The sequence below is a fragment of the Danio rerio genome, chromosome 19 (assembly GCF_049306965.1).
Source record: "Danio rerio strain Tuebingen ecotype United States chromosome 19, GRCz12tu, whole genome shotgun sequence".
In the NCBI taxonomy this organism is placed as follows: Eukaryota; Metazoa; Chordata; class Actinopteri; order Cypriniformes; family Danionidae; genus Danio; species Danio rerio.
Window position 1 is genome coordinate 8,778,492 of NC_133194.1, and position 24,009 is coordinate 8,802,500.

A 24,009-nucleotide genomic window follows, 5' to 3' on the forward strand; every position below is an offset into this window, starting at 1 on the left:
TTGGGTTTTTCTGTGCTTAAACTGCTTCATTTACTCAAATGGATTAAGTTCACAGCACTCATCAGGATTAGTTTTTGAGCTCAAATGGTTTGTTGCAATCGGTTTCCTCAAACGGTTTGAATTGTCTTAACTTTTTGGGTTTTACAGTGTAGGCCTACAAAACATTGAGACTTTAGTAACAAATTAATTTTGACTTAAAAATGGAGTAAAAAATTAAATGGGACACAATCCTGAATTTCAGAATGGCTTTGTATGTTTATCCCACATCATGATTTTGCGAAGTACGATGCGATTCTGGATTAACCTCTATGTTGATCCTGGAGCATCATTTTTGTTTAAAAATGAAATCCATACCTATTCCCTTCCCCTAAACCCAACCATAACTGTATATTATTTTCAAAATCAGAGGGGAATAATAGTTGGATAACTGTTGGAGCCCTTAACTAAAGTCAGTTAACCCCCCTCTGAATTTAAAAATGGGCTGACTGTTAAGAGGGTTTAACATTTTAAATAATAAAAAAAAATGTTCACAGGTTTTAATTCCTAGTTTAATTTCCCTGATTTACAAAATGCTTTCAAACCTTCTGCAAGCCTCTGTTTTAGTGCCATCCATCTGTTTCTGGTCTATTAACTGTTAACTCTCGCACACAGACATGCTTGTACAAAAAATGAACAGCAAGTACAGTGCGCTTCTAGCAAATTCCTCAGGATCAGAGCCTGATGCAACACATAAGACATGCAAAGAGCAAAACAAAAAGTTCAATCACAGAGTTCTTCAACCATAGCAAATTTAAACAGGCATGCATTACATTCTCAGTTCAATATCTTTTAATGCATATTTAACCTTGTGTTCATATGAGTTGTTTATAGTTCTTGTGCATACAGTAAAAACAAGATTTGTCATACTGCAAATTTTTTTTTTGGTTTATCAGATTTTCTACTGACAGTTTAGCTTACCCAATTAAGCTAAACCACATGTTTTTGGACTTGTGGGGGAAACCGGAGCACCCTGAGGAAACCCACATGAACACATGGAGAACATGCAAACTCAACACAGAAATACAAACTGACCAAGCTGGGGCTCAAACCAGTGACCTTCTTTCTGTGAGGCGATTGTGCTACCCACTATGCCACCGTACTGCCTCTTTTAAACATAATTTGTGAAATATCCTCCTGGGACCAAGTGTGCCGCAAGCCTGCGTTTGAGTGAAGGTCTCGGCCGTTAGATCGCCCCCTGGGGGCTGGCTGCAGTACAAGTCATAAAGCCCGCCTCCTCCGTGTTAATGAAGGAGACTTGAGCCCAAATAAAAAAATTAATTACACTTGCAGTAAAATGTCCCGAAAGATGGTTCTGATCGATTAAGGCACTGATTATTGTGCTGAAATAGGTGCAGATCTTCATTTTTGTAAACAGTTTGTTTTTAGCAGTAATTTAATGCTGGGCGTGTCATCGTGATTGACAGCGGTGATTGACAGTTTCTCAAAGCGCGGCGTCTGAGCTTCGGCAGAAGACTGAAGTGTTATTACTCGATTTCTGTGATATTTTACTATGACAAAATGAGTTCAGCAGTAAACTACAGTTTCTGACATACATGATCTGGTGGAACACTGTTTATTCGCTAAGGTCAGAGCTTTTTTCTGGCTTTATTAGTTTGCTAATACACGCCTAGCCACCCAGATAGCAAAATACACTGGGGCCAGTTCTTGCCTGCCGGAGACTTACCCCTCAGACTGACTACCTCTGCTGGACCTACTCCGGATGCCTGGACTCACTGCCCGATTCCAGCCTGAGTCAATTGAGCCAAATGCGGCGGCCGAGCGAGCAGGCGCTGCCGCATGCGAGCCGGAATCAGCCCGCGACGCCGCGACTAGGTTATGCGCTGATGCCCGGAGCTGGCGCGATTGAATCTTCATTATATAAAACCCTCACATTTGTTAACGTTATTACAACCATTTTTGTTGATATAACAACAAACGCATGCTACTATGTGAACGCAAAGTGTATCACTGAGTTTAACCTTTGAATAAAGATGCAAACAGCATACATAGCAATTATTTAAATAAAGGACAAAATAAATAACAATAAACCTGTATCGATTGCACAAGTATTAAATAATAATAATAATAAATACGAAAATGACAATAAAACTGCACAATAAAATAAACCCATTTAAGTACGGGGTATACAGGAGATCGTTAGCAGTAATTCTCTTTGTGTTTAAATAATAATCTCCACGTTGATCTCCTGTAAGGTTATTTGAACTTGCTTTATAGGACGTCTCTGCATTTTAAGTTTTGGCATGTTATTAAGTGATCTACTGAATTTGCTGTTATAAATTATTATAAAGTTCTTGAAATCGAATCTTATATAACCTAATAGAGCTGTAAATGTTAGATATTATTTATTTACATCATTTACTGTTGGCGTTTTATTTGAACACTCCAGCTAACATTAAAAAGAATGTAAATTCCTCGTTGCCAGATATAATGAAGGCATCGAATAAACCAAATGAAACGGAGGCAAAAAAATTAAATAAATAAACAATTCAAGCGAAAATGAATAAACAATATACTATGTTACAGCAGATAGACGTTGTATTAATAGTGCAAAGTTTTTTTGCACAAATTGACAAATTGCAGGGTTGGGATGTGTAAATATCCTGTTGATATTTAGTAATCTTGCTGTATTTATCTTCTAAACGCACGATTGTTCCCGCATGGTAAATCGTTATGGTGTGTAGGCTATATTTTGGGTTCTGTTGATGGCTAATTAAAAATAAAAACCTTTCTAAAAATGTATGTGTTGTCTATATGTTATTGTTCATATTTTACAAGTGTTATTTCTACCCCTATGAAGATAACAAATACCAACAACAAATATAACAATAAGAGAATATATTATTTGTGCTCATATTCAGGCTAGAGTGTATAAAAGATCGTTTATTTCTGCAGTCCATCATGTATTGCTTTTATTAAAGTTTAACAGCTTACATCACACCGTTTTTAAACCGTATATTATTGTGTTTTTTTTATGTAAGTGCTTCTATTTACATCAGTGAGCGTTTGTTATAGTGCAGACACCGGCAGTCGAGTGAGAAGTTCGGGGGGCGTGGTTGATTTTACATAAAGCGTTTGGTTGGAAGCTCGACTCCGCTCATTATCGCGGCTCCTCCTCTGGCTCCATCAGACAGTCCGTCTGCGCATGTCTGGCTCCAATTTCAGCAGTCTTTTGCGACAGTTTGTGCCCGTCAAGCAGGCGTTTTGCCCTCAAGGCGTTCAATGGCAAAAGGGGCTGTCGCGTCGTCCATATTTTTTACAGTCATTGCCTGGGACCCAATAATTTTTCCCCTTTTTTTCCTGTGATTTCCTACATCCTTTGGATTAAAAAAAATCTACAATTTAGAGTTTTTACATGTATTTTTTTTACAGCATGTTCACTGTAGTGGACAACAGGACCATTTTAGTTTGGAATGACCGCCACTCACACAACAAAACTCTACAGCACAGGTGTCAAACTCAGTTCCAAAAGGGCCTCAGCTCTGCACAGTTTAGTTCCAACCCTAATTAAACACACCTGATCAAACTAATTGAGTCCTTCAGGCTTGTTTGAAACCAAGTGTGCCGCAAGCCTACGTTTGAGTGAAGGTTTCGGCCGTTAGATCGCCCCCTGGGGGCTGGCTGCAGTACAAGTCATAAAGCCCGCCTCCTCCGTGTTAATGAAGGAGACTTGAGCCCAAATAAAAAAAAATATTACACTTGCAATAAAATGTCCCGAAAGATAGTTCTGGTCGATTAAGGCACTGGTTATTGTGCTGAAATAGGTGCAGATCTTCATTTTTGTAAACAGTTTGTTTTTAGCAGTAATTTAATGCTGGGCGTGTCATCGTGATTGACAGCTGTGATTGACAGTTTCTCAAAGCGCGGCGTCTGAGCTTCGGCAGGAGACTGAAGTAGACTGAAATGTTATTATTCGATTTCTGTGTTATTTTACCATGACAAAATGAGTTCAGCAGTAAACTATAGTTTCTGACATACATGATCCTGGTGGAACACTGTTTATTCGCTAAGTTCAGGGCTTTTTTCGGGCTTTATTAGTTTGCTGATACACGCCTAGCCACCCAGATAGCAAAACACAGTTCCGGCTAGATTCTCGCCTGCCGGAGACTTATCTCTTAGAGCTCAGACTGACTAATGTTTTCTCTGCTGGACCTACTCCGGATGCCTGGACTCACTGCCCGATTCCAGTCCGAGTCAATCGAGCCAGATGCGGCGGCCGAGCGCGCCGGCGCTGCCGCATCCGAGCCGGAATCAGCCCGCGACGCCGCGAGTAAGTTATGCGCTGCGGCCTGGAGCTGGCGCGATTGAATATATAAAACCCTCATATTTGTTAACGTTATTACATCCATTTGTGTTGATATGACAGCAAACGCATGCTGAGAAGTTCGGGGGGCGTAGTTGATTTTACATAAAGCGTTTGATTGGAAGCTCGACTCCGCTCATTTTCGCGGCTCCTCCTCTGGCTCCATCAGACAATCCTTCTGCGCATGTCTGGCTCCAATTTCAGCAGTCTTTTGCGACAGTTTGTGCCCGTCAAGCAGGCGTTTTGCCCTCAAGGCGTTTAATGGGAAAAAGGGCTGTCGCGTCGTCCATATTTTTTACAGTCATTGTTTGAAACCTACAGGTAAGTGTGTTGGAGCACGGTTGGAACTAAACTGTGCAGGGCTGCGGCCCTTCAGGAATTGAGTTTGACACCCCTGGTCTACAGGATCCGTAGATAGGGATATTAATCCAATATTAATGTAACAAAAACAAAACCAAAGCCATTTTTCCTTTTGTATTGAAATTCCAGAAACATTTTAGTCTGAAAAGGAGCCGAAACAAAAAGAAGTGATATTAATTTAACATAAAAGCGAAATCGGCTGATGGAAACGTCATGATGCACATAAGTATTGAAAAAGCACATTGTAAAACATCTGAAAAGTTGTTTAGGTCTTTCTAAAACGCCTTATCGTTTAAGTATTAATGTTATTATTTTATTAATGACCTCCAGAATCCAGAGCGTCTGTGCTTTTCGTCTGACATCTTCAAACGCCGCCGCACGTTCACTGCGTGTCAGTGACAAGTTCTTTATTAGATGAAGAAAAGATTGATGCAGCTTCTCCTACTCCTTCATTTTTGGATGGAAATATAGCTATTCTCTAATTGTCTCTAATTCTCTAATTGTCTGATTGTCAGACTCCAAGTCTTATAAAGAATCCTCTCTGCTTTAGTTCTGCCCCCTACAACATGCAGTCATTAATTACATTAAGATGGTTCTGGTGTCCACTGTAGTGGATATTTTGAAACACAAACAAGTTAACAGGTTTGAAAGCTAAATGTATTGTTCCTGACACTTTAGTAAACAGATAAATATGTGATAATAATTGTATGAAAACGTTTAAAATGCTTTAAAAATTTTACATGCCTCTCTCCTTCCCATAAAATGTTTTTTTTTGTATGTCAGCCATGTTGGGTGCAGTGTAAGAAGTGGTTCCTAGCATACCAGCCAATAAAATGACACATCACAAGAAAGCCCAGGATGTCCTCTGAACTGTACAACAGGACTCTTAACAGAGTAGCAAAAAATGTTCAAAGAAAATTTATGAAAACGCAATGTCCACTACAGAGGACACATGTCAATTGGTGGTATCTCAAGAGGATATATGAAAATAAGGAAAATAATTCCAGGATTTTTAACTGTGTATTCATAAATACAATGAATATTTCTTAAATACAGAAATGTAGTTTCTTATGCCCGAATACTTAAACTGACTTTTACACACTCACAGGCTCTAAAGACACACATAAACAATAATGTTTTGGTAACGTTATGGTTAAAATGTTGCAATGACAAATCATGAGAGTTTTCAAATGTTGCTTCTAGTCAATTACAATACTGGTTTGATGTTGCAGAACCTGCGATGTGAGTATTTGCGAAGGCTCAAATTGCAATATTAATGCTAAAACTATATATTATTAAGCCCTACTTCCAGCGTATGCTCACACCCTATAGTTGCCAGTGAAAGTTGATTGACAGGTCAGTTTGGCATTGCATAGATTACCGCTCAAACACCTGAAACTGCATTTTTATGCAAATTAGAGCCTGGTATGTGACGCACACACTCCTTTTTTCTTCAGAAAAGGACTTTGTCTAAGGCATTTGATTTGAATGTTTAGGTTTGGGCTCAAGAATTGCCTTGAGGGAAACAGCGATCTAATGGCGCCAAGAATAAACCATTAGCCTATACACAAACTATTAAGCAGATTTAGAATAGGCGATGAAGGCCAGCGTGAAGTGTTGTTTGACGGATGAGGTTAATAATGAGAGGGCGTGTGTGAGCTGAGCTCTGAAGCAGAACATTAAGTCTTGTTAGTTGGGGAGTGGCAGAGCTGCTTCAAAACCAGCTTTAGTCCCCCCCAGAATGCACCTTTTCTGTTGATTTGTCAGCTTGCGTGCTTTTCTGTCAGAGTTTGAGTGTTCTTTATCTAAATTACTGCGTGTCGGTTTGCAGATTCGCCCTGCGGCTGTTGTTCTTTCTCTGATGTTCCGCATGTTCTCTCAGCTCCGCCTGAGAGGATAAACTATCACAGGGTTGATTATTTTTTAAGCAGAACGTCTAAACGTCTTTTGTATGCACACACGCTAAATGCTTTTCATACGAGTAAACACGGAAGTGCAGAAGAAAAGTGATGATGAATGAAAACAGGATGATGAATGCCAGAGAAAATCAAGGCAGGTGCACGAGTTGTGATTCATGATGAAAGGACAGGACTGCACACTACAAAACTTTAAAAGAGATCAGTGGTCATGACGTCAGATTGATGCAATTTTAAATTGCTTGATTTATTTTAGTAATTGATTGCAGTAGTTGTTAGGGATGGGTATTGTTAAGGTTTTAATGGTATTACTACTTTTATCAATACCACTTATCGGTTTGGTACTTTAACGGTTCTTTTATCTGTACTTTTTGTAGTGTTTTTTTTATTTACATTTACATTTAGTCATTTAGCAGACGCTTTTATCCAAAGACTTACAAATGAGGACAAAGAAGCAATTTACACAACTAAAAGAGCAACAATGAATAAGTGCTGTGGGCAAGTTTCAGGTCTGTAAAGAAAGTGTAAGAAGCAAAACAGTAGTCATTTTTATTTTTTGTAGTTAGTGAAGGAGTCAGAGAGGGAATTCCAAATTAGGAAGGAAAGTGGAGACTAAATAGTTGAGTTTTTAGTCGTTTTTTGAAGACAGTGAGTGACTCTGCCTTTCTGATGCAGTTAGGGAGTTCATTCCACCAACTGGGCAGATTGAGTGCGAGCGTTCGGGAAAGTGTTTTCTTCCCTCTTTGGGATGGAAACACGAGGCGACGTTCATTCACAGAACGCAAGTTTCTGGAGGGCCTATAAATCTGCAGAAGTGAGAGCAGATAAGAAGGGGTGCAGCCAGAAATCGCTTTGTAAGCAAACATCAGAGCTTTGAATTTGATGCGAGCAGCAACTGGCAGCCAGTGCAAACGGATGAGTAGTGGAGTGACATGTGCTCTTTTAGGTTAATGAAAAAGGTTATGAAAAACAACACTTTATTTTTATTTTTAAGTTTTAAATTAAAAAAAAAAAACTATAATTGTAAAACAATTAAATAACATTTTTCTGTAAAAGTATGCACAACGGTTTGAAGGAAAATTACTCAGTTTTTTACCATTCTTCTGGAGAAAAAAAAGTGCTCCCTGCAGTTGAAAATATCCTCTTTGAGTTGCAAAATGCAGTAAAAAATAATCAGATAATGTTTTTGATTTTTAATTTACACATTTACATAAATGAGTCAACAGTGTTTTGGGAGTTAACAATGTAAAAATAAGCAGTTTTTTTAATCATTTCTTAATAAGCATATAGTTTATTATTAGGCTATTCATCTGCTATATTTGTAAATACAGCTGATGTCAAAGCATTTTTATTGTTTATTATTTGTTTATTTTCAGTGTTATCCCATATGTGTGTTTATTACTTATTTAGAGAGACCTTATGTGTCTGACTGCTTGCATAATTACGTGGATGATGTACCTTTAGCTAGTCAGTTGAAAACATTTCATTTGTCTTTCTGCAGTTAATGCACTTTTGCTTAGCACGAGCCTTTGCTGAGTGTGCGCGCACAGCCGAGAACTGTGAAGCCTTTTATACTTGACGGACGCGCTCACCAAAAACACCAGTATTTCTCATGTGAGATTGCCAACTATGCAGACGAATATTAAATATCGCTTAGAAAAATTAGAAAAGGTTGTCCAGTTAAATTATGCAACTGTATGTAATGTTTATCCATAAATAATTTTCCAGTACCAATAGCAGAACTGTTAACATTAGAGCTTATCGATACGGTCTTTTATAATGTAGCACCGATACCGATAAAGTAGCGAGCTTCGGTACCCATCCCTAGTAGTTATTAAAATCAATGAAACTGTTTTTAATCAATGTAAATATTTTTCTATAGCAAATGCGTAGTTAATAGCTTAAGTATTTTTGTATGTCATTTCGTGGAATATATTGCATTTATTGCATTAAATCTAATCAACGTAACAGGCAACTTGCCACATTTATATTAAATTTAGTAACTAATTTATTATTATTTTTTTTTATACAGTAGCAAAAACAAATTATATGTAATTTATATGTTTACAATGGCAAGCTTTTTCCCCCACTAGTTTGGGGTCTGCAAACATGTTTATAATTTCGAATGAATTCTCTTCATTCATTGCTTCATTTTCCTTCCGATTAGTCCCTTATTTGTTATGGGTCACCACAGTGGAATGAACTGCCATCTGTTTTGGCATATGTTTTAGGCCGCAGATGCCCTTCCAGCCGCAACCCAATACTGGGATGCTTATTATTATCTTATATTATAATTCTTATCTTATTAATATTACTGAAACCATTCCAGCATGAATTTTCATCATCATTACTCAAGTCAGCTCCACTCAGATATCATCATAGTATGGTATTTTGCTGCTCAATAATAATAAATATAATTTCAAAATAATTTAATAATAAATATAGTATTTTTTGTAAAAACTGTACTTTTCCAGCATTATTCAATGGATGTGATATTTAAGAGAACGGTTACTTGAAATGTAAAGATTTTGTAACATGTCTTTCCTGTGATTGTTGGATCAATTTAATGCAGTCTTGTGAAATAAACCAAAGTAATAATATTTTATCTTTTAGTATACATATTATATTATATTATATTATATTATATTATATTATATTATATTATATTATATTATATTTTATTTTATTTTATTATTTTATATTATGTTATATTATATTATGTTATATTATATTTTATTTTATTTTTATTTTTTAATTTTATTATATTATATTATATTATATTTTATTTATTTTATTGTATTATATTATATTTTATTTTATTGTATTATATTATGTTATATTATATTATATTATATTGCATTATATTATATTATATTTTGCTGTATTATATTATATTATATTATATTATATTATATTATATTATATTATATTATATTATATTATATTATATTATATTATAGACCCATTTCTGAATGTGAATATTCAAACTGAACATGTCCACTCTGCTGTCAACTCTGCTTAATCCTGCTCAGCAGATAATTTACCTTCCTTGCAGTGTGTTATTAACATGTCTGGCACTTCACACACTTTAGTGACCCAGACTTACACACTAGCATAAGCATCCACAAATGGCTTTCTTATCTCTTGTACTATAAAACACACTGATTCTAACCTGATAAAGCCAGCAACACCTGCTCCCATAATTGACTTCCATACAGGGCTTTGTCATGTGTTTACACCGACGCTTTCCAGCCGGCCTCCACCCTTCTCTGGTATCTGCTGGGGCTGGCAGAGGAGTGAATCAGCAGTCTGAGCAAATGACCTCACTTTTTTTCGGTATCTCCTTCTGCTGTCTGTGCTCACATCCCAGCGGATCATCTCTTTTCTTCTCCGCTTTCTCCTCTTGCACGGACAAGTCGATGACTCGGTTAGATTAAATCACTTCCTCTCTGCTGCACAGAACGGATGATGCTTGGTTGTCTGCAGGAGCAAAGTTTATTTGTAGTGAACCACAGACTGATAAAGTCCCTATTATGATTATTTAGATGTTATCTTTTCATGTAGCATGTAATGTAGCAGTTTGTGAAAATAAAATAGGTCTGTCAGACATTTTATGTTGTGTATACACAAAATGTTAATAATATTCATTCATTCATTTTCTTTTTGGCGTAGTCCCTTTATTAATCTGGGGTCGCCACAGCAGAGTGAACCAGCATATGTCTTCCAGCTGCAACCCATCTCTGTGAAACATCCATACACACTTATGCACTACGGACAAATTAGCCTACCCAATTCACCTTCGCTTTTTTCTAGTTTATTTCAATTTGCATTTGTGTAATGTGATGATTGTTTTAGTATTATTTATTATATGCATATTTATATTTGTTTTATTAAAAACAAGCTTAGATTTGTCCACCTATCAGGTTTTGGGGCACAGCATGTGTGTTTGGATATAACTCAGGTTTTTGACCACACTTTGTTATTATTGTTCATTTTCTGGAAATAAGAACTGAATTTAGAAATAGTTTTGAAACAAATCTTTGTGCTGAACAACTAAAATTAAATATGTAGGCTGATGGATGTCTGTGCATCGTTTTCTTAGTTAATTTTAGTTAGTTAGTTTGTTAGTTAGTTTATTTATATAGCACATTTTTTAGAACACAACGTTGCCCAAAGTGCTGAACACAATCAATTATGTTACGATAACCAGCGATCGCTCTCCGGAGATCGGTGGTTTCCACTATACCAGGACTACACCTTCATACATGCACTTCTTCCAGACACGCACGCCTGTTCATTCATCTATCCTAATTACAATCACCAGCTGAACCTTGTGACAGACTGATAGCCTACCATACATAAGGCACTCATGAACTCATCCAGTTTGCAGAGTCTTGTTTACTGCTAAGTGACATTACAACACGTTTCTCCCTCCGTCGTTATAAATACTAAATAAAATAAAACCTACATCAAAATTAAATATACAATGACATAACAATTAAAACATAAGGCAAAGCCCTCAGCATTAAAAAGGCTCAATTGCAAAAGAACAAAGACGGAGTTTCAAATGCTTTTTAAAAACAGATAGAGTTGGAGCATGTCTGATTGTGGGCGGAAGCCCGTTCCAGAGTCTTGGGGCGATAACAGCAAAAGCCCGATCCCCACTTCGCTTACACCGGGACCTTGGTACAGAAAGAATAAATTGATCAGAAGACCTCAGTGACCTACCAGGGTTATACACATGTAGGAGGTCTGATAAGTAAAGTGGTGCCGGATCATTTAAGGATTTAAAAACCAAAATTAATAGTTTAAAATCAATCCTCATCTATGAAAGAGAGAAAGGCTCAACATTTATACTCACTGCAGATGCTCTGTTTAATTGTTTTCTCGCTAGTGAATCATTCGTTTTTTTTCCACTTATAAAGTCCGCCATGTAAATAGAAAATGCGCCATGGCTCGACTCAACTGACTCTTAAAGGGAATGAGAGATGAGGCTCTGATTGGTTTATTCTCAAAACACACCCGTAAGTGAATAAGCACAACCCTGTTAGACCATGCACCATGGTTCAGACGTATTTTTCCGTCCTTAAAATAGCAAAAGTGGATTCGGACACGCCCTTAATGCTTTTGCACCGTTTGCTTTAGACTTTGCACCTAGATCATTAAAATAGAGCCCCTGGTTTCTAATGTGCTTAGCGGTAGACCAATCACAACAAATTAGGGCATCTGAGCAGTCAGAGTTGAGTAGGCTGTATAAGAAAGAGAGATTTGAAGGCTTTTGTCTATTAGTATTAAGAATTTGTATTGTAAATTGCACAAATTTTAATATTTTCGAACAGGTTTCCTGAACAGATGTCATTGGTCAAACATATGGTCCTGTCCACCAATTGAAGAATTATTGCTTTGATTAGCTGTTTGCGTACAATAACTAATTGACCAACATGCACTACAAGCGATGGACCAATCCCAACAAAATGGGCCATCTAGCAAATTAGAGAAGAGTACTCTCTCAGAAAGATGGGGTTTAGAGAGAGCCGACTCTTGAACCAACCATTTGTGAAAAAGAGGTGATCCTGCGATATTTAATATGTGAAAATTAAAGTCTTTCTGAACTGGGATGGGGCGTATTGAGGGAAACATTTAAAGCAAAATTTATTTGACGTGTTATTTTGTTTGCAGGATTTTTTTTAATCATTTTGAAAGCGAAAGCGTAATGTTTCTATTGAGAACAGCAAAAATAATGACCGTTTTCAATCAGTCAGGGTTTGACTTGTGTTTGTTTTCAAAGCATAGCAGTCCACCTAACTAATAACACACTTTATGCATGTCTATACGCATTTATGTAGGATATAAGAAAGCAATTTACCACTGAAAACATTATATCACCTTTAAATCACAGGATTAACTACTGAATTACGTAACATAATAAGTTTTTGCCCATTCTTTTTTTGAGCCTTTACTTAATCCTCTATCCGCTAAGTGTCTTATAGCCTTAAAGAAGGATTTAAATCTGTCATGGAAATAAAGATATACATATGTCACCATTATAGTTATTATTATGTGGTGCTGTTTGCTATGGAGATTACATAATTATAAATTGGCTTTTTATTTCGTCTAATTGCTGGTTTGTTCGGGTGTCTTTTGGAAACTTGAAACTTAGTCTCAATTTCTGTAATTATCTTTCCTTCACACCTTATGTTTCTCTCACTCTCTCCTTTTTCTGTTTTTTTACTCAGAAAGATTTCAATTCAGACATTGTTGGAACTCCACAACTACATCCAGGATTTGATTGTTGCAACCTTTTTACAGGTACACATTTTCTACACTTAAAAATCTTTAGATTTGAGAGCTCTGTGTATCCCTATAAAGTCCTTTTTTCTGTTTGTTATGCTCTTGTTAAATTGTGATGTATGGAATACTGTTTCCGGGTCCAAGCCAATACTCATTTAAATTGAGAAAATGTTCCTATATGGCCACTTTTTAGTCCTATCACACTTTAAATTGAATTTTATATAAAATCGTAGGGCTTTTTTCAGTTTATTCATGACAATTTGCATTTGTATAATGTTATTATTATTAGCAGGTTTATTTATTATATGTATATTTATATTTGTTTTAATAAATTTTGTTTTTAGATTTGTCCACCTGTTGGGTTTTTGAGATTTATATATGCATCACAAAATGGGGCATAAGAACAGGATGTGTGTTTGGATGTAACTCAACGCACTTCATTATTATTGATCATTTATTTGTTTGCTGGAAATTAGAACTGAATTTAGAAATAGTTTTGAAACAAATCTTTGCACTTAACAAACTAAATTAAATATGTAGGCTAATGGATGTCTTCAGTGGAGTGTGTACAACATCGTTTTCTTATACACAAAAGTCAAGTAGTAAAGAAAAGAGTAAAAGTAAAGTAAAGAGAAAGTAAAGAGGCCGACTGGAGGAGGTTCAATATTTATCCACACTGCAGATGGTCTGTTTAACTGTTTTCTCGCTAGTAAAACATTGTTTTTTCGTCATATACATAGCAAATGCACCTTGGCAGGATGCAACTGACTCTTAAAGGAAATGTGAGATGAGACTAGAAAATTAATTAAGTCTGTTTTTATTTAATTTTATTTTCACAAATTTTATTTCAGTTGTCTGGTGGTGATAGTCTTTATTTATTTATTTATTTATTTATTTATTCATGAAATAATAATTTTAATAATTAAATGGAAATTGTAAAATTATTATTGTTATTATTTTGTGTCTTTTTTAGTAAAAGCTAGAGAGATCATTTAAAATTAAAATAGAAAATGTATTTAATTTTTTTCTACAAGCTATACAGAATTTTAAATTACTTATTTAATAATTAAAAATAAATATAATTTTAATCTAAAAATATTTAATAAATGTATGACTATAAAACATAAAAATGTACTGTAGTAGTTTAACTTTAGTATTTATTAAATATATTGTAAAAGCTTTAAAAAGGCAAATGCTTGAGCTGTTTTATTCCAGATATTTATACATGTCATTATACATAATGCATAACAGGATATTCATTAATTTTTCTTCGGCTTAGTCCCTAAATTCATCAGAGGTCGCCACTTATCCAGAATATGTTTTACAAAGCGGATACCCTTCCAGCTGCAACCCAGTACTGGGAAACACCCATACACACTCATTTACACACATACACTACGGACAATTTAGTGTATTTAGTTCACCTATAGTATATGGGTTTGGACTGTGGGGGAAACCAGAGCACCCAGAGGAAACCTACGCGATCACGGGGAGAACATGCAAACTCCACACAGAAATGCCAACTGACCCAGCCGGATCTAGAAACATCGACCTTCTTGCTGTGAGGCAACAGTGCTAACCACTGAGCCATCGTGTCACCCCCATAACCTGATATGTGGTAAAAAATGCCATTTGTTGCATAAATAAGAGTAAATACACACACACAACCATCCAATCATACACCACAGGTCTCCGCAAAACATGTCAGGTTCAAAACTAATATGTTGATCTCTTTATTTATTGTTTCAGCTATTGTAGGCGAAGTATAAAAGCTGAGCCAGACTCAATTCAGTGCAGAGGATCTGCTATTGTAAAGACAGGAAACAGAAACGTGTCAACAGAATGACTGATGAGATTCCAGTGCAGGAGGTCAGTGCTTTCACTACACACTCGCTAACCATGAATAATGTGTCAGTGAGTTATAATAATGTGTGTGTTTGTTTTCAGGTGAGATACTGTTTGAAGACTCTCAGAGAGCAAATGGCAGCCAGACAAAACAACAATAACACGGTACAACACTGACCTTTTTACATTCACTGACATTAACAACATTGTTCAGATGAATTTGATCAAAGTCTGCTTATTATTTACATATTTTTTGTTGTGTTGTTGGTTTGATGACTTTTTTATACAGTTAGGTCCATAAATATTTGGACATCGGCACAATTCTTACATGTTTGAAATGAACAAAATGTACTTTAACTGCAGACTGTCAGCTTTAATTTGAGGGTATTTACACCCAAATCAGGTGAACGCCGTAGGAATTACAAATGTTTGCATATGTGCCTCCCACTTGTTAAGGGTCCAAAAGTAATTTGACAGTTGGCTTCTAAGCTGTTCCACGGCCATGTGTGTGTTATTTCCTCATTATCCCTATTACAATGAGCAGATAAAAGGTCCAGAGTTCATGTCAAGCGTGCTATTTGCATTTGGAATGTTAAGGCTGATTTATACTTCTGCGTCAAGCGCACACGTATGCTACGGCGCTGATGCTTAGCCCTACGCTGTGGCTGTCGGCGTCGCTGACATGCACCTCTCAAAAAATGTTACCACACATAGCAACGACACGTAGCGCAAGCTCTGTGATTGGTCGGCTTGGTAGCGCTGATGAGTCTGGGCGGGATCGAGAGCCGCGCGAGCCCAATGGAGTGATTGTTTACAAGTGTGGAGTCCTGCGAAGGAGCTCCTGATGGAAAGTTTTGTCTTGTGTTTACCTTCTAGTTAAAGTTGTTGCACGTCTGCCGGTTCCTGCCTCAAAATGAGCGAGTTTGAGCCACTTGTACCTCCTGGAAGCGTTCAGAAAGAACAAAACACAGGAGAAGAAACTCGTCACAGAGACACATTAACATCTCACTGCCAATTAGTGTTTCGGAAGTGTTAATGCAGACCAACAGAGACAGCGCGCAGAAGTATAAATGCACAGCTACGCGCGTTGCTTGCGCCGTCGGTTACGCCGGTCACTTGACGCAGAAGTATAAACCAGGCTTTACTGTAAACTTTCAGGATGAGATCCAAAGAGCTGTCACTATCATTCAAGCAAGCCATCATTAGACTGAAAAAACAAAACAAACCCATCAAAGAGATAGCAAAAACATCAGGCGTGGCCAAAACAACTGTTTGGAACATGCTTAAAATGAAAGAACGCACCAGCGAGCTCAGTAACACCAAGAGACCCGGAAGACCACGGAATCAACTGTGGTGGACGACCAAATAATTCTTTCCCTGGTGAAGAAAAAACCTTCACAACAGTTGTCCAGATCAAAAATACTCTCCGGGTGGTAGGTGTATGTGTGTCAGAGTCAAAAACCAAGAGAAGACTTCACCAGAGTAAACACAGAGGCTTCACCACAAGATGTAAACCATTGGTGAGTGGTAAACTCATTGGACGGTGGTTCACAGTGCAGATAGAGAATGACCCAAAGGATACAGCAAAATCAACCAAAGGGGTTTTAAAGGAAGAAGAAGTGGAATGTTATGCAATGGTCAAGTCAATCACCTGATATGAATCTGGTTGAACATGCATTTCACTTGCTGAAGACAAAACTGAAGGGAAAATGCTCCAAGAACAAGCAGGAACTGAAGACAGTTGCTTTAGAGGCCTGGCAGAGCACCACCAGGAATGAAACCCAGAGTCTGGTCATGTCCATGCGTTCCAGACTTCAGGCTATAATTGACTGCAAATGATTTGCAGCCAAATATTAAAAAGTGAAAGTTTGATTTATGATTATTATTCTGTCCAATTACTATTGGACCCTTAACAAGTGGGAGGCACATACGCAAACAGTTGTAATTTATACACTGTTCACCTAATTTGGATGTAAATACCCAGTCTGCAGTTAAAGAACATCTTGTTCATTTCAAATCGATTGTGTTGGTGTATAGAGCCAAAAATAATACAATTGTGTCGATGTCCCAATATATATATGGACCTGACTGTATCTTCTTTATATGTCACTTTGGATAAATGTGTGTGCCAACTGGTTAGTATATACATATGGATGTAGTATCCGTGACGTCACCCATTCTACTGTCAGAAATTTGGTGCATCATTTTGTACAGGCTTGTATGACCCCAAAAGTCCAGTTTTATCCTAAAGATGCTAAGGTACCACACTCTTATTGTAATGTATAATATTATTAGAACATTTTAGTGTATATTGTAACGATTTTGTACGAATGCAGCAGTATACATTGTTCATATTCAAAGTGATGGTACTCATTTATGCTGAGCCCTGTAACTGTACACAACATTAGACATTTTAATTAGTAGATACTCAATTGTTACTGCATGCATTGCTCATATTTTATCTTCAGCTTGGAAATGCTTTTCCAATGACTTCATCCAAACCATCTCATTTTGTGCTCTAGATTTCAATAAATGCCTCAGAAGTTCAGGCGGATGTCAATGGCTCTAATGATGTTTTGAATAGTAATTTCTACAGCTTCCCGGTAAAGTGTGTCATGCATTTATTTGCACTGTTATACACACACACACACACACACACACACACACACACACACACACACACACACATACAGTGCATCTAGAAAGTATATATACTTATCATAGCGCTTCACTTTTTCCACATTTTTTATGTTCTCTTATTCCAAAATGGATTAAAATCATTTATTTTCTCAAACTTCTACACATAATACCCCATAAAGACAACGTGAAAAAAGATTTTCAGCCTCAAGTCTTTTTAATGATGATGCCACAAGCTTGGCACACCTAGTATTGGGAATTTTTGCCCATTCCTCTTTGCAGTACCCCTCAAACTCTATCAGGTTGGGTGGGACGGATTTAGGTCTGGGCTCTGGCTGGGCCATTCAAGGACATTCACCGAGTTGTTGTTGTGCCACTCCATTGATATTTTGGTGGTGTGCTTTGGGTCATTGTCCTGCTGGAAGATAAACCGTCGCCCCAGTCTGAGGTCAAGAGCACTCTGATGTAGGTTTTCATTCAGGATGTCTCTGTACATTGCTGCATTCATCTTTCCCTCTATCCTGACTAGTCTTCCAGTTCCTGCTGCTGAAAAACATCCCCACAGCATGATGCTGCCACCACCATGCTTCACTGTAGGGGATGGTATTAGCCTGGTGATGAGTGGTGCCTGGTTTTCTCCAAATGTAATGCCTGGGATTCACTCCGAAGAGTTCAATTTTAGTCTTATCAGACCAGAGTTTTGTTTCTCATGGTCTGAGAGTCCTTCAGATGCCTTTTGGCAAATTCCAGGCGGGGAGTGGCTTCCGACTGATTGGTGGATTGCTGCACAGAGGGTTGTCCTTGTGTAAGGTTCTCTTCTCTTCACAGACAAACGCAGGAGCTCAGACAGAGTGACCATCGGGTTATTGATCCCCTCCCTGATTAAATCTCTTCTCCCCCAATCACTCAGCTTAGATGGCCGGCCAGCTCTAGGAACTGCTCTGGTGGTTCCAAACATCTTCCACTTACGGATGATGGAGGCCACTGTGCTCATTGGAACTTTCAGACCAGCAGAAACTTTTCTGTATTTTCTTCCCCTGCCTTGTGCCTTGAGACAAGCCTGCGTCTGAGGTCTACAGACAATTCCTTTGTCTTTATGCTTGGTTTGTGCTTTGACATGCACTGTCAACCCTGGGACAATTTCCAATCAACTGAATTTACCACAGGTGGACTCCAATTAAGCTGCTGAAACATCTCAATAATGATCAGTGGAAACAAAATGTACCTGAGCTCAATTTAGAGCTTCACGTCAAAGGCTTTGAATACTTATGTACATGTCATTTTTTTCAGTTTTTTTTTTTTTAATAAATTTGCAACAAATTAAAAAAAAAAAATTCACATTGTCATTATGGGGTGTTGTGTGTAGATTTTTTATTAATTAAATGAGTTTAATCCATTTTGGAATAAGGCTGTAACAAAAAAGTGTGGAAAAAGTGAAGTGCTATGAATACTTTCCGGATGCACTGTATATATCAAGAATGCAAAGGCTACTTAGGCTACTTATGAATGCAAACAAACAGAGAGATTCCCAGAGAGAGATAGATGACACATTCGGTTCACTCACAGGATCACATTTCTGCTGTTTGAGGCGAATTCAATGGTGCATTGAGAATAAAAATAGCCCCTTTCCACCATTAAGGCGTTTATCCTTCCGTCTCAAGTACACCTTTCAAACTAAAATGAATAAAGGCTCTGTTTGGCTAGAAAATGAGAGTCTTGCAGCAAGTCTCGAATAGTTATTATAATGGACACAGAGACACAATGTAAAAGATAGAGATCAGCCCTTTTAATTAGGATGTAGTGACGTTGGTAGATAAATAATTAGTCTAAAAAACATCAGCGTAGTTTAGTTTGTTCGTGTTTTCGTGGTTCTGTGGTGAGAAGCTGAGATTTGGGAGCGTACAAACATTAACCTTTCCCTTCTGCCTGTGGAAAGTCACACCCATGACATGATGCCTCTGGGAGAAGCAATTGCCAAACTTGTGATTCTCCAGTAAACAACCTGTCATTCTGCCTTCAATTACACACCTACAGCGCCTCCCGTTCACACTTGTATTCATTTTTATGTAACATCAGAAGATAAGTGAAGTAAAATGGTGATAGATAGGTGGATTAAAAGAATACATAAGTGTGTGGTTTTTACAAGCTTTTATTTTTACAATAAATTTGATCAATGCATACAGTTTCTTTTTACTTATTTGATACTTTCCTCTTTCTATGATAATAATACAAATTATAATATTTATTATTATTATTATTATTGTTTACAATAGGAATATACTTAGTATTTGTAACTACAGGCTTATAAATATAATAATAATAATAATAATAATAATAATAATAATAATAACATAAGTAAAAAAAGATTTTGTTCTATTTTATATTTATAATAAAATAATAATTATAATAATAAAAAAGGAACAACAGCAACATGTCATTATTTTTATATATATATATATATATATATATATATATATATATATATATATATATATATATATGTGTGTGTGTGTGTGTGTGTGTGTGTGTGTGTGTATATATATATATATATATATATATATATATATTTATATATATTACTGTTATTACTATTGCTATGTTAACAGTATTATTATTATTATTATTATTGTCTACAATAAGAATATACGTAGTATGTGTAACTACAGACTTGAAAATATAATAATAACACATAATAATATTACATAATAATATTACATACATAATAATATTATTACATAATAATAATAAAAATAGATTTTGTACCTGGTTTATAATAATAATAGTAGTAATAATAATAATAAAATAATAATGATAATAATAATAATAAAATAATAATTATAATAGTAAAAATAACACAAACAACAGCAACAAATTATTATATATAAATGCCAACAGATCCAGCAGGGGCTCGAACCAGCGACCTTCGTGCTGTGCTGCCTATTATAATAATATTACTAATGAAACTTAACATTGCTATGGTACCATTTTAATAATTATTATTATTATTATTAAATAAGAAATAACATCTACAATAATTAATTTGGAATATACCAAAAAATGAATGAAAATAGTCCTTTATTAGTATGTACTGTATTGGAAAATATATGAGTTTAGCATCACATACTGCAGCTGATGATCATCATATACCTCAAAAAGGCTACTTTTTTTTACCGCTTTTTTGTCTGATAAATGTATTGTAATAATATGGTAGTTTTTATAAGGTTGACAGTGCTAATGAAATGTGTGTTGTTACAGGTTCCGCCCAGGATCTGCAAGGTCAAAGATTACAAAGAATTGACAGAAATAAGAGACCTGTACTCTTATATGGAGGAGACGGAAAAACTAGAGGTCAGAAACACCAAACACTGTAGCTGAAAAGGGAAAACATAATTAATAGTCATCACCATCAGTTCTAGTTGACTAAAAAACTAAAATTGACAAGGACATAAAACAGCAGTGTTTTAGTCTCCAAAGTCCAATTTTGTGCACTTTATCAGGCAGAAAAGCGTGAATGTGAACGTCTGTTTCTGCAGAGGTCTCGGCTGCAGAGAGCAGAAACCAAGGTGGAGGAACAGCAGAAGAAGATGACAGAGATGCAGATGCACATGGACAGCCTGAAGCTGCAAAATGCCACATTACAAGAAAAACTGTCAGCAAATGAGGCTGAACTTGAGAAGCTGCGAAAAAGTGACGACAAGTGAGCCTTTTTTTTCCTTTGCTGACCCAAATGGCTACTGTTTCCTATTGTTTGCATTGTTTTGTTCCTATATAGTTTCCTTAGGCACATTAAATATTTTCCACCTGCAATTTAGTAGGTAATAGGTTGGCTCAATTAAACCTCTATTAGTTGCCTTGTGCCACGCCTCTCATACGGAATATGACTTGACTCATACTTAAATGTTATAGTGGACTCACCCATACAGCAATGAAGAGCGCATGTTTCTTTGCATTAAGGCAAGGTGCTACATGCAAGAACAGTTTTTTCATGCACCTGGACATTTAGAGTTTTTTTTTCAGTCAAATGGAAAGAAAACATTCAAAATTTTGCAAGAACTAAACAATGTTTTTATCCATTTAGCTGCTATCTGGGTCTGGCAGAAGCACTTTTTGCTTGGCTTAGCATAAATCATTGAATCAGATTAGACATATTGCTCTAAAACACAGGTGTCAAACTCAGTTCCAAAAGGGCCGCAGCTCTGCACAGTTTAGTTCCAACCCTAATTAAACACACCTGATCAAACTAATTGAGCCCTTCAGGCTTGTTTGAAACATACAGGTAAGTGTGTTGGAGCAGTGTTGGAACTAAACTGTGCAGGGCTTCGGCCCTCCAGGAATTGAGTTTGACACCCCTGCTCTAAAAGGACCAAAGAGTTTCCATATTTTTCCTATTTAAAGCTTCACGCTTCTGTATTCACATTGTGCACTAGGACCAAGAGAAAATGAATAGTTACTATTTTCTAGGCTGATATGGCTGGAACTATATTCTCTGCGGCTCTCCAGGAACTTGATTTGACAGCTGTGCTCTAGAGGGAAAAATGACTTGCTGTGCCTTCAAGTGTTTCTGTTGTCGCACTTGATCTATTTTTGTTTTGTCTTTTGCGCTAGAAATGTGTGCAAATGAGGGCATAATTTATAAAACAGTGCCTTATTTGCATATTTAAACATTTTAGAAAAAACAAAAATATAAACAATCAACTGGGGAAGCCTCAATGAATGGTTTTCACCTGCAGTGTCTTGCCGTAAATGTATGCATTACTGAAAGTGTGCAGGTCCTTGTGAAACATCCACGTTTTCTTCTCTGCAGATGTGAAGAGCTGAAAAAGGAGCTGGAAATTCAGCAATATAAAAACCGTTCCTTAGATGACATGCTCAAAAGTCAACAAAGGAAAGTCAGAAACATGATCGAACAGGTATTAATGCCTGCACACAGGATATTCAGGGAAACGCCCACAGAATTAGACCAATCATTAGTTGGCAATAGAAATGCATTTTATTTGTTTAATGTGATTTATTGTAAGTAAAGCAGGATGTTGGAAGAGACTTTTATTTTTCATTCATTCAAATTTAATGGGGCAACGCGGTGGTAGAGTGGGTAGCACGTTCGCCTCACAGCAAGAAGGTTGCTGGTTCGAGCCTCGGCTGGGTCAGTTACGTTTCTGTGCGGAGTTTGCATGCTCTACTCTCCCTGCGTTCGCGTTGGTTTCCTCCGGGTACTCTGATCTCCCCCACAGTCCAAAGACATGTGGTACAGGTGAATTGGGTATGCTAAAAAATTGACCATAGTGTATGAGTGTGTGTGAAAAATCATAAAATAATATAATTATTATTATAAAACAATAATGAAATTTAAATTCCTTTTAAAATATTTCCCTAATTGAAAAAACATTTTTAATTCAATTTAAAAAAATTATTTCTAAACTTTTTTTTATTTTATCTTTGTTATGATGACAGAACATAATATTTTACAAGTTAAGATACTCGTATTATGCTTAAAACACGAAACCCTTGAGTACTTTTTTTGAGATTTTAACAGATTTGTGTGTGTTGAACATTAGTTAAGACAACGTTAGCACCTGTTAGCTTTAATTGTGGGGAAAAACTGGATAATTTTGAGCTTTTGTCAGCTAATTTTAGCTTCCAGGTTTAAAATGATTTTTGGGGCTGGATCAAAATCAGTGACAGTGCAAAGATGTTGCGTCGGTTTCTCATTATTATTCATAGCTGAGTTTTCTTATCCTATGAGAAGAGCCTGCTTCTTATTTATTCATGAGAGCACGTGCTTTCCGAAGGCGAGACCGATCTGCCAGTGCCAAGCTGTGAGACACAGACCCACGGCACAGAGTATTTAGCTGTTCATGAAGGGTCGAATGTGTTTGTTTACATGATCCACTGGGTTTGTTGCATATTTTTCCCCACGATCCTGCCAGGGCCGATACAGCAAAGCACATTTAGACACATCGCCTTGCTGCTGTGTTTGCCTAAATCCTCCAGATTACCAGCAGGGCTAATGGTTAAAATAGACAGGGCAAGAGACCTGCTGCATTGAGTCTGCATTCAGACATATGATTCAGACCCGGGGATTGAGGGAAAAGTCCTCATTTATAGTGTTTATATGAACACGATTATCTTTATAATGATATAAATTGTGGTTATCTGTGTATGAAATTAGGAATAACAAATGTAGCAGGGCATTAAATTACTGTTAATTTATTTGCATTTTAACTTTGTAACTATAAAATCAGGGGTCTCCTCACGGTTTGTGTCTCATTTTGTGAGCTAACTGACAACGATTGTTTGCTCCCCTCCTTCTCCCCTGCTGGCCACGCCCACTCCTGCCCTTTGCTCGCGGAGCTCCACGCCCATTATGATGCACCTTTTGAAAAAATTCTGAGGTAGACCTGAACCGAAAGTGGGGGGTGTGATTAAAAAACATAACCAATTGAATTAGGCAAATTGAAAAAATTTATATGTTAAGGATGCTAAAAGTATTTATTCCAAAACAAAATAAAAGAAATACTATATTAAGAAATACTGTGATAATTTTATTTGCTTTGTTCAAATATCGATATCAATTAAACAGCACTTGGAAATATTTGAAAA

At 36.6% G+C, this 24,009-nt stretch overlaps 2 protein-coding genes across 6 annotated transcripts in view; one reads left to right on the forward strand and one right to left on the reverse strand.

Annotated features, from left to right (window-relative positions):
- Window positions 1-24,009, reverse strand: part of mllt11 (MLLT11 transcription factor 7 cofactor) — a 369,559-nt gene that overhangs the window by 277,026 nt on the left and 68,524 nt on the right. The window lies entirely within an intron of this gene.
- Window positions 1-24,009, forward strand: part of tuft1b (tuftelin 1b) — a 35,203-nt gene that overhangs the window by 4,827 nt on the left and 6,367 nt on the right. For 2 of the 5 annotated variants that reach the window (XM_005159389.5, XM_005159388.6), the window contains 7 exons: window positions 12,873-12,945; window positions 14,677-14,796; window positions 14,875-14,937; window positions 17,295-17,375; window positions 20,665-20,757; window positions 20,943-21,106; window positions 22,214-22,319. In XM_005159389.5, the coding sequence (XP_005159446.1) occupies window positions 14,770-14,796; window positions 14,875-14,937; window positions 17,295-17,375; window positions 20,665-20,757; window positions 20,943-21,106; window positions 22,214-22,319 (534 nt within the window). In that variant the 5' untranslated portion in view covers window positions 12,873-12,945; window positions 14,677-14,769. Of the gene's footprint in view, window positions 1-12,872; window positions 12,946-14,676; window positions 14,797-14,874; window positions 14,938-17,294; window positions 17,376-20,664; window positions 20,758-20,942; window positions 21,107-22,213; window positions 22,320-24,009 lie in introns of those variants that run through there. The other 3 variants (XM_021467961.3, XM_073930387.1, NM_001082986.1) reach the window with 2 other exon arrangements.